General features: G+C 44.0%; 1 protein-coding gene across 1 annotated transcript in view; it reads left to right on the forward strand.

The window, feature by feature from the left end:
* Positions 1-16,671, forward strand: part of LOC139376891 (WD repeat domain 27) — a 151,309-nt gene that overhangs the window by 45,609 nt on the left and 89,029 nt on the right. Inside the window, exons 18-21 of the mRNA XM_071119880.1 lie at positions 1,647-1,783; positions 5,822-5,919; positions 7,195-7,316; positions 16,018-16,115. Of these exons, the coding sequence (XP_070975981.1) occupies positions 1,647-1,783; positions 5,822-5,919; positions 7,195-7,316; positions 16,018-16,115 (455 nt within the window). The remainder of the gene's footprint in view (positions 1-1,646; positions 1,784-5,821; positions 5,920-7,194; positions 7,317-16,017; positions 16,116-16,671) is intronic.

Raw genomic sequence — 16,671 nt, forward strand, 5'->3', positions numbered from 1 at the left:
TACTTCTATTCTGCCAAAATAAAAGTATCAAAGATATGAAAAGAGTGGCTTTAAAAAAGAGGACCACATAACTACTCCACAACGAGAGCATAGCATGCTGACAAGGACACAGCCCCTCTCCCTCTGCTTCAATCCAAATGATATTCTTTCATGAGTCTCTTTTTCCACATGGAAAATAGAAATTCCTGTGTCTTACTGACTTTGAGGCCAGGGAAAACTCCTCACAAAGCGTTTTAAAGGGAGAAAGAGAGAGGGGGAAAGAGAGAGAGGGATTTATGAATGCAACCAACCCTCCTATTATGAATGGAACCCATCTATTAAACCCATCTATTAAACCCATCTATTAAAGGGTACATCTATTTAATGCACATGTGGTATCAGGCCATGAAAGTAGAGGCTCATAAAGCAATAATTATATTCCAATAGTACATTTCAATGTTATTTGAGGCTATATTCATTTTTAGGATAGGGGGCACCAAAGTAAACTGCCTGCTACTCAGGCCCAGAAGCTAGGATATGCATATAATTGATAGATTCGGATAGAAAACACTCGAAAGTTTCCAAAACTGTTAAAATAATGTCTTTGTGTATAACAGAACTGATATGGCAGGCAAAAACCGGAGGAAAATCCATCCAGGAAGTGCCATTATTTTTGAAATGGGTGTTTTTCCAATGAAAGCCTATCCACCATTTAAAGGGATAGGACCCAGATTCCGTTCCCTATGGCTTCCACTAGTTGTGAACAGTCTTTAGACATTGTTTCAGGCTTTCATTCTGAAAAATGAGGGAGAATGAGGGAGAAATAGCTCTGGATGTCCCCAGAGCTCTTTGCTGCGCACGACCGAGAGCGCGCCTTGTTTTTCTTTTATATTGACGACGCTATTGTCCGGTTGAAATATTATAGATTATTTAGGCTAACAACAACCTGAGGATTGATTATAAACATCGTTTGACATGTTTCTACGAACTTTACAGATACTTTTTGGAATTTTGACCGCATTTGGGCCATTGGATTACTGAACAAAACGCGCCAACAAAATTGAGGTTTTTGGATATAAAGAGGGACTTTATCGAACAAAACAAATATCTATTGTGTAACTGGGAGTCTTGTGAGTGCAACCATACGAAGATCATCAATGGTAAGCGATTAATTTTATTGCTATTTCTGACTTTCGTGACTAATCTACTTGGCTGCTAACTGTTTGTAATGTTTTGTGCGCTGAGCGCTGTCCTCAGATAATCACATGGTTTGCTTTCTCCGTAAAGCCTTTTTGAAATCTGACATGGCAGCTGGATTAACAACAATTTAAGCGTTATTTTGATGTATTGCACTTGTGATTTCATGAGTTAAAGTTAAATATTTATAGTAATTTAATTTGAATTTGGCGCTCTGCAATTTCACCGGAAGTTGTCGAGATGGGACTGATCCATAAGAAGTTTAAATAACTTATCATAATAACCCTTATTAAACAGTCATCAAATGGTTGGCCCTCAGCTGAGACGGATGCAAGATAATTCAAGTTATTCATCCGGTAGTGATTGGTTTGGTAACACTTAACCAAACAAACTTTTGGTAACATTCTGCAGATATGTTTCATAACTTGTCATAAGCCATTTGTAAGCTTTTATAATTATTCTTCCTTCAGGGGGGTGATGAGAAGTTCTCCAAAACCATCCGGGGGGCTCAGTTCTACTACCTGGATAAGTTCCTGTTACTGGCATCTGGTCCCTCCCTACACCTCTACCTGTATCACCTGGACAACACACAGGACGACATTAAAAGGTAAGGATATGAAAGATAGAAAAGTATATAGATTGATAGATAGAAGTTGCCTCTGCTGACGTATGACCCCTCCTTACACCGGTACCTCTATAACCTGGCTGGATATCACACAGGATGACATTAAAAGGTAATGATAGGAATATTTTAATGATAGGAATCACATTTTAATTATATGAACAACACATACTCATCTGCCATTGGGTAGGCTGGTGGATAGGGCAACAAAAGGTTCCCAACTTCTGGCTGTCCTTGGTCATCTTCTCCACTGTGCCCCAGTTCTTCTGATGGTGTTGGAGCTCAGTCTCCATTGTTCTATCGTACATTTCAACCAAACATGTAACATGTATAATATCTCAGCTAGGAAGCACTAATTGACTTTGATTGCATCTGGGAGGAGGCTATTGGTTCATGTTTTTTGGACCATGGATATCAACAGATATTTTTTTAATGTGTCATCCCATCAATTCATACTGAACAAAATATAAATACAACATGCAAAGTGTTCCATAACATGTAAAGTGTTCCAGAGATGTTCTATAAGCAGAAAAAGCTTAGTAGTGAGCATTTCTTCTTTGCCAAGAAAGTTAATCCACCTGACAGGGCTGGCATATCAAGAAGATTAAACAACATGATCATTACACAGGTGCACCTTGTGCTGGGGACAATAAAAGGGCACACTAAAATGTGCAGTTTTGTCACACAACACAATGACACAGATGTCTGAAGTTTTGAGGGAGCGTGCAATTGGCATGCTGACTGCAGGAATGTCCACCAGAGCTGTTGGCAGAGAAATGAACATTCAATAAGCCGCCTCCAACATCGTTTCAGAGAATTTGGCATTATGTCCAACTGGCCTCACAACCACAGACCACATGTAACCACGCCAGTCCAGGACCTCAACATCTGGCTTTTTCACCTGTGGGATCGGCTGAGACCAGCCACCCAGACAGCTGATGAAACTGAAGATTATTTCTGTCTGTAATAAAGCCCTTTTGTGGGGAAAAACTCATTCTGATTGGCTGGGCCTGGCTCCACAGTGGGTGGGCCTGGCTCCCAAGTCAATCAATCAATCAAATGTATTTATAAAGCCCTTTTTACATCAGCCGATGTCACAAAGTGCTATACAGAAACCCAGCCTAAAACCCTAAACAGCAAGCACGGTGGCTAGGAAAAACATCCTAGAAAGGCAGGAACCTATGTGGGTGGGTCTATGCCCTCCCAGGCTCACCTATAGCTGCTCCCCTGCCCAGTCATGTGAAATCCATAGATTAGGGCCTAATGAACTTTTTTTCAATTGACTGATTTCCTTAAATGAACTGTAACTCAGTAAAATCATTGAAATTGATGCATGTAGCTTTATTTATTTTTCTCAGTATTGTTAGTTTACAGTCACATCACAGTCACATAATTACCTGCATTCCTGAAAATCACTTCTGAGAACACATTCTTAGGAGAGAGAGAGATGTATAGGGCAAAGGACAAGAGTTGGCTCTCCTCACTTCCTGTTTATGATCAAACCAACAAGTTTATATTCTACAGTATCATGTTAACATGTCCTGACTGGGGTATGGAAAGCATGTGGGAAGATCACCAACGAGGAGATAGCCATGCCCAGCACATTAGCCGAGAAACGCTAAGCAAGGGGACATTGATCCTTGGACAAAACAACAAAACAAGGACAAAACAACAATTATTGATTCCCATTCAAAATCCTATTTTTGCTGCCTACATTATAATTTTCTCCAGACTGAGTCTCTCTCTACAGACATGCTGCCTACATGATAATTTATTCTAGACTGAGTCTCTCTACAGAGCATGCTGCCAACATTATAATTTCCTCCAGACTGAGTCTCTCTCTACAGAGCATGCTGCCAACATTATAATTTCCTCCAGACTGAGTCTCTCTCTACAGAGCATGCTGCCTACATTATAATTTCCTCCAGACTGAGTTTCTCTGCAGAGCATGCTGCCTACATTATAATTTATTCTAGACTGAGTCTCTCTCTACAGAGCATGCTGCCTACATTATAATTTCCTCCAGACTGAGTCTCTCTCTACAGAGCATGCTGCCTACATTATAATTTCCTCCAGACTGAGTCTCTCTCTGCAGAGCATGCTGCCTACATGATCATTTATTCTAGACTGAGTCTCTCTCTACAGAGCACGCTGCCTGCAGTACCATATAATGGCTAGCAGTTGTCCGTTCAACACCAGTTATTGGTGGTGTAGGGCAGTATTTTTAGGCCAGGGCCCGTATTCATTCAAATCAAATCAAATCAAATTTATTTATATAGCCCTTCGTACATCAGCTGATATCTCAAAGTGCTGTACAGAAACCCAGCCTAAAACCCCAAACAGCAAGCAATGCAGGTGTAGAAGCACGGTGGCTAGGAAAAACTCCCTAGAAAGGCCAAAACCTAGGAAGAAACCTAGAGAGGAACCAGGCTATGTGGGGTGGCCAGTCCTCTTCTGGCTGTGCCGGGTGGAGATTATAACAGAACATGGTCAAGATGTTCAAATGTTCATAAATGACCAGCATGGTCGAATAATAATAAGGCAGAACAGTTGAAACTGGAGCAGCAGCACAGTCAGTCATGGTCCTAGGGCTCAGGTCCTCCGAGAGAGAGAAAGAGAGAATTAGAGAGAGCATATGTGGGATGGCCAGTCCTCTTCTGGCTGTGCCGGGTGGAGATTATAACAGAACGCACACTTAAGCATTCGAATAATAATAACAGAACAGGACACCGAATAGGACAGGAGAAGTAGAGAACGCACACTTAAATTCACACAGGACACCGAATAGGACAGGAGAAGTATATATAACAAACTGACCCTAGCCCCCCGACACATAAACTACTGCAGCATAAATACTGGAGGCTGAGACAGGAGGGGTCAGGAGACACTGTGGCCCCATCCGAGGACACCCCCGGACATGGCCAAACAGGAAGGATATAACCCCACCCACTTTGCCAAAGCACAGCCCCCACACCACTAGAGGGATATCTTCAACCACCAACTTACCATCCTGAGACAAGGCTGAGTATAGCCCACAAAGACCTCCGCCACGGCACAACCCAAGGGGGGGGTGGGGGGGGGGGCGCCAACCCAGACAGGATGACCACATCAGTGAATCAACCCACTCAGGTGACGCACCCCCTCCAGGGACAGCATGAGAGAGCCCCAGTAAGCCAGTGACTCAGCCCCTGTAATAGGGTTAGAGGCAGAGAATCCCAGTGGAAAGAGGGGAACCGGCCAGGCAGAGACAGCAAGGGCGGTTCGTTGCTCCAGAGCCTTTCCGTTCACCCTCCCACTCCTGGGCCAGACTACACTCAATCATATGACCCACTGAAGAGATGAGTCTTCAGTAGAGACTTAAAGGTTGAGACCGAGTTTGCGTCTCTGACATGGGTAGGCAGACAGTTCCATAAAAATGGAGCTCTATAGGAGAAAGCCCTGCCTCCAGCTGTTTGCTTAGAAATTCTAGGGACAATTAGGAGGCCTGCGTCTTGTGACCGTAGCGTACGTGTAGGTATGTACGGCAGGACCAAATCAGAGAGATAGGTAGGAGCAAGCCCATGTAATGCTTTGTAGGTTAGCAGTAAAACCTTGAAATCAGCCCTTGCTTTGACAGGAAGCCAGTGTAGAGAGGCTAGCACTGGAGTAATATGATCAAATTTTTTGGTTCTAGTCAGGATTCTAGCAGCCGTATTTAGCACTAACTGAAGTTTATTTAGTGCTTTATCCGGGTAGCCGGAAAGTAGAGCATTGCAGTAGTCTAACCTAGAAGTGACAAAAGCATGGATTAATTTTTCTGCATCATTTTTGGACAGAAAGGACAGAGTAGGAGTGCTGAGTCAGGATCATTTTTGTTTTTTAGATCATAATGCTCTGATTTTGAGACACTTTTTGAGTATGGGCCCGCATCTGACTTTAATTACTAAGTATCCAGACTTGAAGCTTTATATAGTATATTATACAGTATATATCTAATTTCCACAATTTAACTCCAAGCACAAATCTATCTTTATTCTTGTTCAGGTACCAGCAGAGGAGTGCCATCAAACTGACAAGATGTTTAGAGACTAAGTCAGGAACAGACATCACTGCTGTGTCAGTCATCAACGACTTCTACTCCTGTATCCTTCATCACACAATCCAGTGATCACTGTATCTGAGAAATATAGGATCAGCTATCTACTCTCTCCTCAAACCGAGGTAGCAGTTAATTCATGTCTTAGATCATCATTACCAAAAGCATTCATCTACCCTCATATCTACTTACCATAGTAGTTTATTCTTAATATTAGTGACACTATTTGATAGTATTTATCTAGAGTTGTTAACACAATTCTACAAAGCCTTTGATTATGGATCATAATCTGTAGAGAGTCTTTATCACTAGTGCTGATCAACAATAACCCATATCATTCACTGACTGACAGCAAGGAATCTCTTCAGTCTCCATTTCTAAACAAACTCACAAATAACACAGTAACACACAGAGAGTGGAAAATCTTACAGAATCATCTGATGTCTACTTTCCTTTCTACTTTGTCCGTTGCCAAGCACAACGCAGCTTAATACCTCAGTAAAAACGACACTCAGTCCTCCAAACATTGCTATAAATGGACTTTAGGGTTCAGAGGATTTATTAGAAAATAAATGTATTGTAAAACTCTTTAACAAGGAGACATTCGGGATAGAGACATTCCTGAAACATTCAAGTAATTGAGTCCCAAATGACACCCTATTCTCTTTACAGCGCCCTATTCCCTCTGGGTCCTGATCAAAAGTAGTGCACTAAATATGGAATATGTTGCTATTTGGGATGCAGACATCATGTTGATTTAGTGCCAAGATCAACTGTGGCAGACCGGAGGCTACACGTGAGGTTTGAAGCCCTTCCTGAGCAGAATAGGCTAGAGCAGCAGGACCTGGGGCTGTGGTGGATATGACAAGGTTGTGTTACCAGAATGGTTTCGTAAAACATATTGAAATGAATTATTCTCGCTGAGTGGTATAACTTACTGGAGTTTCACTTAAAGGGGCAATCGGCAGTTGCTACATAATATTTTTTAAACGTATAAATTGATGATATGTACCCATTGAGTCTTGAAAAATCTAGCTTATAAATGACTCGTGTGCTTTGTTCAACTGTTTTACCTTATAACTTCAAAACATGGTTAAAACTGTCATTTTGATGTCATGGATGGTATCCATAGCTCTTTGAGAGTGGTTACATTGTTCCAGCCCCATCCCTCAGCTTTTTACCGAAACAGGCAGGGTGGATGCTTTGATATTGTTTCTACTCCTGATTGCCCCTTTAAGAATGATCAATGTGAGTTTCAAAGTGAAACTTAACTGCCCATTGAGTACTGTAATGGACTTTCCTTAGCAGCTGTATGTGTCAGACATAGTGCTGGTGAGTGGTGCTGACCGCTCCATCCAGGTGTTGGACATGAACACAGGGACAGTGGCCTCACAGCTCCCTGATGCCCACAGCAGAGCTGTCCATCACATCACACAGAACAAGGTAAGAAGAGAACCCTGAGCACACAACAGTCACAACACATTCAAAACCACTACATAGGCTAGCATAAACATTTACCAGGAGGAGGCGTAATCTGGGTTCAACAAACCAGCCCTATATGTTGTAAAATGTATTTGAATTATGACTTTTCTAGGAAGTACGTGGAACAGTTCAGATTACATTGTCGGCTGTTGAAGTGATTGAGGTGATGTCACTAGGGTTTTTCGTTCAGGAAAGGTCAGAGAGGGATGGAGTTAGTGATTAAAATACCACATAATGGTTGAGTCTATAAAAGCTGAAAGAATCATGGTCTGAGGTCACTTCCTTCCCTCAGTGGGGCTGTGATGGCACACTCCTCCATCTCTGGAAAGCACACTGGGTTCCTCGAAAGATACAGCTTTATAGGTCAATAAAGTCACTGAAAATCCATTAAAGCAAACCCTTTCCTAGTAATATGCCACCATGTTTTACTGTAGATTGGAATTTGGTGCTTTTGGCGAGCAATTTTTTTGCAAGTATGTATCCTAAAAGTAGTGCATCACTAAAAGCAAGTTTACCGGAGGACAGATTGGAGTGGAAAAGTGCACAGTCGTCTTGTCTTGGTACGTCCGCAACACCCATACTACAGTCAGACGATGTAGTCCTTGGCAGACCAGACATGGGTATTATATTATTATTTAAGGAGCAGTATTAGTTTACCTTAAAGCTCATAGGGATTTGGTCAAACTGTGTAGAAATAGGGTGCCTTTTGGGACTCGGTCTTTAACTCTTTCACAGTCCTCCCACGACACAGAACTTTTCTGAGGACATAATGAAAGTGGGCTAGCTTGCCTTGGGCCATGGGGTTGCAGTGGTACGTCAGCAACACCCATCTTCCATCATACTGGACTGTCAGAGGATGTATTCCTTGGCAGACCAGACATGGGTGTTGTATTATATAAGATAGGGTCTTAGCCTACGTTGTGTAAGAAACAGATCTCTTTCTGGGGATGAAAGTGTCAGGCTGTGGTGTGAATGAAGAAGACCGTGATGAGACAGTGGATGTATCCTAAATGGCACCCTATAGGCCCTTGTTAAAAGTAGTGCACTATAAAGGGAATGGGATGCCGTTTAAGACGTAGTCCGTGTCTCCAAGAGTGAAGGACTCGTCGAGCCATCATCGGTATAATTCATCTGTCTTAGGAGTAAAGCCACACTCTCGCTCACACACACACACACACACACGCACACACATGCACACACACGCTTTGGTTAAAAGTAGTGCACTATATGGGGAATAGGTTTCCATTTGGACCAGAGCCCAAGAATGGTCTCAGCCTCAACCAGTGCATGGAAACAAATGGAAATATCCCGTGTGCTGTAAATGCATGCATGTTCAATAAATTATACAAGTGTATAGGAGGGGTGTGCATATCATTCCAGTCTTTGACATGACTGTCAAATTAATTCAACATGTTTCAGAGGTGTTTCTATTTAAAATATGATATATTATGTCTCATACAAGACCAAGTTATTAATATGAAAAGAAGCCAGTTTTCTAACAATAGCAATATCTATAAGTAGCCATGTCTCTGAGATATGTCTGGAATATTAGACAGACAGTAGATAGGGGGACAGAAAAATGCACAGACAAATTGATAGACAGAAAGACAGAGACCGACACATTGACAGACAGACAATGATCATGGGGTTGAACTGGGTAGAACTGGACAACAGGGGGACTGTATGGTTGGACCCGTTGACCCGACTATGTTTACTGTGAAGAGGGGGCACGGATCTGCTCTCGTGTTGACCTGACCCGCCTAACACAGGCCTTTGACACACACACACACACACACACACACCACACACACACACACACACACACACACACACACACACACGCTGCATTATCAACAGAGAACACACACACAGTCACAGAGGCAGTAGCCTGGATTAACTGGGTGAACTGCACCTAGTGACCTGGCTTAACTTGTATTAACCCATCCTGATCCCTTCTTCTGCTGGGAACCACTCTCCCCACCGCCTGCTCTCCCACCGCCTCCTCTCGCACCGCCTGCTCTCTCGCGTCGCCTGCTCTCTCGCATCGCTTGCTCTCTCGCACCGTCTGCTCTCTCGCACCGCCTGTCTCTCGCACCGTCTGCTCTCTCGCACCGCCTGCTCTCTCCCACCACCTGCTCTCTCGCACCGTCTGCTCTCCCGCACCGTCTGCTCTCTCGCACCGCCTATTCTCTCGCACCGCCTGTTCTCTCGCACCGCCTGTTCTCTCGCACCGCCTGTCTCTCGCACCGTCTGCTCTTCCACACCACCTGCTAGCTCCCACCGCTTGCTCTCCCACACCACCTGCTCTCTCCCACCGCCTGCTCTTCCACACCACCTGCTCTCTCCCACCGCTTGCTCTTCCACACCACCTGCTCTCTCCCACCGCTTGCTCTCCCACACCACCTGCTCTCTCCCACCGCTTGCTCTCCCACACCACCTGCTCTCTCCCACCACCTGCTCTCCCACCACCTGTCTCCTTTGGCCCAAAGACGTCTGGCACCCTTCTCTTTCACGCAACAAAGGATAGCATGTAGGCTGCAGCCTATTCCCTATGTAGTTCACTACTTTTGGGGCTAGATGGCGAATCAGTAGAGTGAGAGTCAGGGTAAAGTAGTGCACTATATAGGGAATAGGGTGCCATTTGGGATGCAGACACAGTGTGTTGAGTCTCTTTTCACCTTGTATTTTCCCAGTCACGCCAACCCATTGTGTGCAGTGCATTGTGGGCCGGTCGCTGCGTCAATGTGGGGTCATCCCTCTTTCTGGGTGCCTTAGGGCTATGGGGCCACCTGGGTGCTGCCTTGGGGTCTTAGGGACAGTGCAGGGCACAGGGGCCGGAGGGTTAATGATCATCATGGGAAATGCCTTTCTATGCCTGGAAAGACTGTGTACATAACGTGCACGCACGCACGCACGCGCACGCACACGTACACGCACACACCAGAACACACAAATACACACACACACACTGGTGATGCGCGGATTGACTCATAACGCACAGTCCCAGCCATTATATCTGAGGGGTTGGGTTTAGTGGCATTAAATATTGTATGGATGAAGGGCGGGTGGTTGGGTTGAATAAAGAGAAAACAATACCTTAAAAAATCCATAAATGTGTCATTCTTGTGCAATTTATATCTATAGGCTACATTGACCATTTTTCTTTCATTATTTTAATGCTTTATTGCATTAGTGTGTGAGCCTAAGCTTCAGGGCCTAACTGTACGTGGGCCAAAAAGCCTACACTCCAATCACCAAATACTTTTGGGAACAGGCAGAAAATGTTAACGCCGATCCACGGAGGCAAAAAGGACAATGTCAGAGTTGAATTCAGTAAGAGAAAAGCTGTGAAATGGGACAGTTGAAATAAAAGTGAAGGGAGGTCCAGAAAAGTCATGTTTGGGAAAGACTTGGTCAAGTGTTAAAGAGGATGATAGCAGTGCCGGTTGTGATGAGTATGAGGGGCTGTACAAATTCCACAGTCACAAGACGGGGACTTCAAATAGGCCTATAGCACGTCAAGGGAACTGTAGCCTACTGTTCAGATGGGTTACATGGGAAATGAAATCTGGACACTGACTGTCGGTCTATAACGTCTCACAAAGCAGTAAAATGATACACCAAATGTTGGCAAAATTTTTACTCAGGAACAGGAGTGGAGAAATATGATTTATTTCTTTCAGCATCTTGAGAAAATGCAAATAAAAAGTTAGATACCGTCTGTAGAGGTGCTGTCTTTATCAGCATCATAAAAGCTGATAGTATTTCAACCACAAAATATGCACCCAAGCTGCACTGAAATCTTATCAGAAACATGTTTGGTCGTTTTCACAGCTTTCTATTTCCTTACAACCAGTCAAACTGTCATTTGGACATTTTGCACAGAAAATCGTTCCTGTTTTTTTTTTGGTTATTGCATTTTCTTCCCGGTTCCTAAATGTCTTTGCTCAGCAAAAGAGGCAGAGATGACAGAGAACTTTACCGATGTGAACCAAGTTGAATAATTATTTCTGTCGATTTATGACATTCTGGTGAGCAAGGGTTAATTTAGTCTTCTAGGGCAACATAATGACAGAAGAGAAGCTGCATGTATCTAATTATAGACCAGTTGACTAACAAATAGGCAACGAAATGTTGGAAATTATAAGCAGAAATAAATCTAAATCAGGCAAAAACAATCCTGTACCCCCTGTAAAAAAAATATTTCCGCTATTTTCTATATTAGCGAGACAGGGTCAGGTGAGGGCCTCAGATTTACACTCATAGTCGGGCGGTTGTTGATGGGTTATTGGTAATTGCGGGCGAGTGCGGGTGAACAAAAAGCTGACACACACACACACACACACACACAACATAGATAACATCCCCCCTCTCCTCACCTAATTTCCTTCCCTCACTTTCTCCGACATTATCCCTGGTATGGGTTCTTGCACCAAGCAACATTTTTTAAATAAAGGTAAATCAATGTAAATAAATCTGTTTTATAAGATGTGTTGCTTACCCCCCAAAAAGTATTGAAGAGTTCAACGTAGAGGGATGTGTGTGTGTGCACCATATCTCTCTATATTGACTGGACATGTGGCTCAGACATTGTGAACAGCTTCTCCAGCCCTGCTTGAACTTTCCATCTTTTCCTTTCTCTCTGCAAAGATCACCTGGAAATCATCAGAGCCGAGGCACTTCTCGGAAACTACAACTTGAAATGCCCTCTCAGACTCACTTTCCCACACACTTACTAGAAACCTAACCTAAACAAAACAAACCTCCTCTCCTTCATTATGTGCATCATCAAAGAATCTGGTGTAAAAGTCATAAATTGACCCCATGAATATCCCTAAAGGGCAAGATGATAAAAAGTCTGTTTGTTTTAGTGAGTGAAGAAACAGCCTCAGTCCAAGGGTATGTCCAAAATGACACCATATCCCCTATATAGTACACTACTCTTGATCAGCTCTGGTCAAAAGTAGTGCACTATATACGGAATAGAGTGCCATTTGGGGGACAGACCAAGTCTCTTATCCCATCTTGATGGGTTGTGTGGTGGTGGGGGAAGATGAAAAGAATGACACATTTGTTTCCATTCCAGTATTCAGCATAGTAATGCAGCTATAGGCTCTCAGCACCCTATTCAGGTGTTACCTCTACTCTGTCTCCACCTGACTCTACTGTCTCTCTCTGACTCTACTCTGTCTCTCTCTGACTCTACTCTGTCTCCATCTGACTCTACTCTGTCTCCATCTGAATCTACTGTCTCCACCTGACTCTACTCTGTCTCCACCTGACTCTACTCTGTCTCCACCTGACTCTGTCTCCACCTGACTCTACTCTGTCTCCACCTGACTCTACTCTGCCTCCACCTGCCTCTACTCTGCCTCCACCTGCCTCTACTCTGCCTCCACCTGCCTCTACTCTGTCTCCACCTGACTCTACTCTGTCTCCACCTGACTCTACTCTGCCTCCACTTGACTCTACTCTGCCTCCACCTGACTCTACTCTGTCTCCACCTGACTCTACTCTGTCTCCACCTGACTCTACTCTGTCTCTCTCTGACTCTACTCTGTCTCCACCTGACTCTACTCTGTCTCCACCTGACTCTACTCTGTCTCTCTCTGACTCTACTCTGTCTCTCTCTGACTCTACTCTGACTCTTTTACATTCAGGGGTTACCTCTACTCTGTCCCTCTCTGACTCTACTCTGTCTCTCTCTCTGTCTCTCTCTGACTCTAACGTTCAGGGGTTACATCTTCTCTCTCTCTCTGACTCTTCTCTGTCTCTCTGCCTCTAACCTTCAGGGGTTACCTCTACTCTCTCTCTCTCTGATTTTACTCTTGCCTCTCTCTGACTCTACTCTGTCTCTCTCTGACTCTTTAACATTCAGGGGTTACCTCTACGCTGTCTCCATCTGATTCTACTCTCTCTCTCTCTCTCTCTGACTCTTTAACATTCAGGGGTTATCTCTCTTCTGTATCCCTCTGACTCTACTTTGTCTCTCTCTGACTCTACTCTGTCTCTCTCTCTCTTTCTGACTCTTGAACATTCAGGGGTTACCTCTACTCTCTCTCTCTCTCTCTCTCTCCCTGACTCTCTCACATTCTACTGTCTCTATCGGACTCTACTCTCTCTCTCTCTCTCTCTGACTCTTTAACATTCAGGGGTTATCTCTCTTCTGTATCCCTCTGACTCTACGCTGTCTCCATCTGACTCTACTCTCTCTCTCTCTCCCTGACTCTTTAACATTCAGGGGTTACCTCTACTCTCTCTCTCTCTCCCCGACTCTCTCACATTCTACTGTCTCTATCGGACTCTCTCACATTCAGGGATTTTCTCTGCTGGCTGTCTCTCTCTGACTCTTTAGCATTCAGGGGTTACCTCTACTCTCTCTCTCTCTGACTCTTTAACTTTCAGGGGTTATCTCTCCCTTCTTTCTCTGACTCTTCAACATTCAGGGGTTACCTCTACGCTGTCTCCATCTGACTCCACTCTCTCTCTCTCTCTCTGACTCTTTAACATTCAGGGGTTATCTCTCTTCTGTATCCCTCTGACTCTACTTTGTCTCTCTCTGACTCTACTCTGCATCTCTTTCTGACTCTTGAACATTCAGGGGTTACCTCTACTCTCTCTCTCTCTCTCTCTCCCTGACTCTCTCACATTCTACTGTCTCTATCGGACTCTACTCTCTCTCTCTCTCTCTGACTCTTTAACATTCAGGGGTTATCTCTCTTCTGTATCCCTCTGACTCTACGCTGTCTCCATCTGACTCTACTCTCTCTCTCTCCCTGACTCTTTAACATTCAGGGGTTACCTCTACTCTCTCTCTCTCTCCCTGACTCTCTCACATTCTACTGTCTCTATCGGACTCTCTCACATTCAGGGATTTTCTCTGCTGGCTGTCTCTCTCTGACTCTTTAGCATTCAGGGGTTACCTCTACTCTCTCTCTCTCTGACTCTTTAACTTTCAGGGGTTATCTCTCCCTTCTCTCTCTGACTCTCTCGCATTCAGGGGTTATCTACTGTCTCTCTCGGTCTCTCACATTCAGGGATTATCTCTACTGTCTCTCGGATTCTCTCACATTCAGGGGTTATCTACTGTGTCTCTCGGATTCTCTCACATTCAGGGGTTATCTCTACTGTCTCTCGGATTCTCTCACATTCAGGGGTTATCTCTACTGTCTCTCGGATTCTCTCAAATTCAGGGGTTATCTCTACTGTCTGTCGGATTCTCTCACATTCAGGGGTTATCTACTGTCCCCCCCTGACTCTCTCACATTCAGGGGTTATCTACTGTCACTCTCGGACTCTCTCATATTCAGGGGTTATCTACTGTGTCTCTCGGACTCTCTCACATTCAGGGGTTATCTCTCACATTCAGGGGTTATCTGATTCTTTAACATTCAGGGGTTATCTCTGCTCTGTCTCTCTCTGACACTCTCACATTCAGGGATTATCTCTACTGTCTTTCTCTGACACTCTCACATTCAGGGATTATCTCTAATGTCTTTCTCTGACTCACACATTCAGGGATTATCTCGACTGTCTTTCTCTGACTCTCTCACATTCAGGGGTTATCTCTGCTCTGTCTCTCTCTGACTCTCTCACATTCAGGGGTTATCTCTGCTCTGTCTCTCTCTGACTCTCTCACATTCAGGGATTATCTCTACTGTCTTTCTCTGACTCTCTCACATTCAGGGGTTATCTCTGCTCTGTCTCTCTCTGACTCTCTCACATTCAGGGGTTATCTCTGCTCTGTCTCTCTCTGACACTCTCACATTCAGGGATTATCTCTACTGTCTTTCTCTGACACTCTCACATTCAGGGATTATCTCTAATGTCTTTCTCTGACTCACACATTCAGGGATTATCTCGATTACTCTCTCACATTCAGGGGTTATCTCTGCTCTGTCTCTCTCTGACTCTCTCACATTCAGGGGTTATCTCTGCTCTGTCTCTCTCTGACTCTCTCACATTCAGGGATTATCTCTACTGTCTTTCTCTGACTCTCTCACATTCAGGGATTATCTCTACTGTCTTTCTCTGACTCTCACATTCAGGGATTATCTATACTGTCTTTCTCTGACACTCTCACATTCAGGGATTATCTCTACTGTCTTTCTCTGACTCTCTCACATTCAGTGATTATCTATACTGTCTTTCTCTGACTCTCTCAATTCAGGTGTTATGTCTACTCTGCCTCTCTGACTTTCTGACATTCAGGGGTGGTAAATTACCCAGCGATAATTCTGTGCAGTCTTAAATTATGAATAATGTATTTTAGAACAGTTTTTTCAGAAGGACACACCATAGCAAAACATTTAGCATTCTGTGTTCTTCGGACACGTTTGGGTAGTACCTCACTGTTTCACCCTGTTTAAAACGTGTTATTTATTCTTAACTTGACATAGAATTATTTGATATTAACCACATTTAATTGAACATTAAAGATGAAATCCGCAGTAGGGGGAAACAGAAGCACTGGCTGCCCCATCACCACTGTTATTGTTTTTGTTGCCGAGCAGGGAAAGTGTCATGCAGCATGTTAAAAAAGAAAGAGGTGCAGTCTATATTGTGCTCTTCTATCGTGCGTGCAATGTTGTTCTTCAACAGATGTGTCACCATTAAGGATTCCAGTCTTAATATCTTATTTATTTATTTGTTTATCCTCTAGGGCTCTATGTTCAGTAGCCAGACTCCAGACTCCTACAACCTCTTCCTGACCAGCGCGGTGACCGACGGAGTTAAGCTGTGGGACCTGAGGACACTCAGGTTGGTTGGTCAAACTCTACTGGTTCTTACTCCGGCACTCTGTTCATAACCACTGTTACCCTATCCTCCTCTACTGAGTCTCACTGTGGCAGCATTCACTCTCTACCACTCTCATCCTCAACTGACTCACCCTCAACTGACTCTAAACCACAACTGAGTCTCACTCTGGCAGCATTCACTCTCTACCACTCTCATCCTCAACTGACTCTAAACCACAACTGAGTCTCACTCTGGCAGCATTCACTCTCTACCACTCTCATCCTCAACTGAGTCTAAACCACAACTGAGTCTCACTCTGGCAGCATTCACTCTCTACCACTCTCATCCTCAACTGAGTCTAAACCACAACTGAGTCTCACTCTGGCAGCATTCACTCTCTACCACTCTCATCCTCAACTGACTCATCCTCAACTGACTCTAAACCACAACTGAGTCTCACTCTGGCAGCATTCACTCTCTACCACTCTCACCCTCAACTGACTCTAAACCACAACTGAGTCTCACTCTGGCAGCATTCACTCTCTACCACTCTCATCCTCAACTGACTCTAAACCAC

Source organism: Oncorhynchus clarkii, chromosome 20 (genome assembly GCF_045791955.1).
Source record: "Oncorhynchus clarkii lewisi isolate Uvic-CL-2024 chromosome 20, UVic_Ocla_1.0, whole genome shotgun sequence".
Lineage (NCBI taxonomy): Eukaryota > Metazoa > Chordata > Actinopteri > Salmoniformes > Salmonidae > Oncorhynchus > Oncorhynchus clarkii.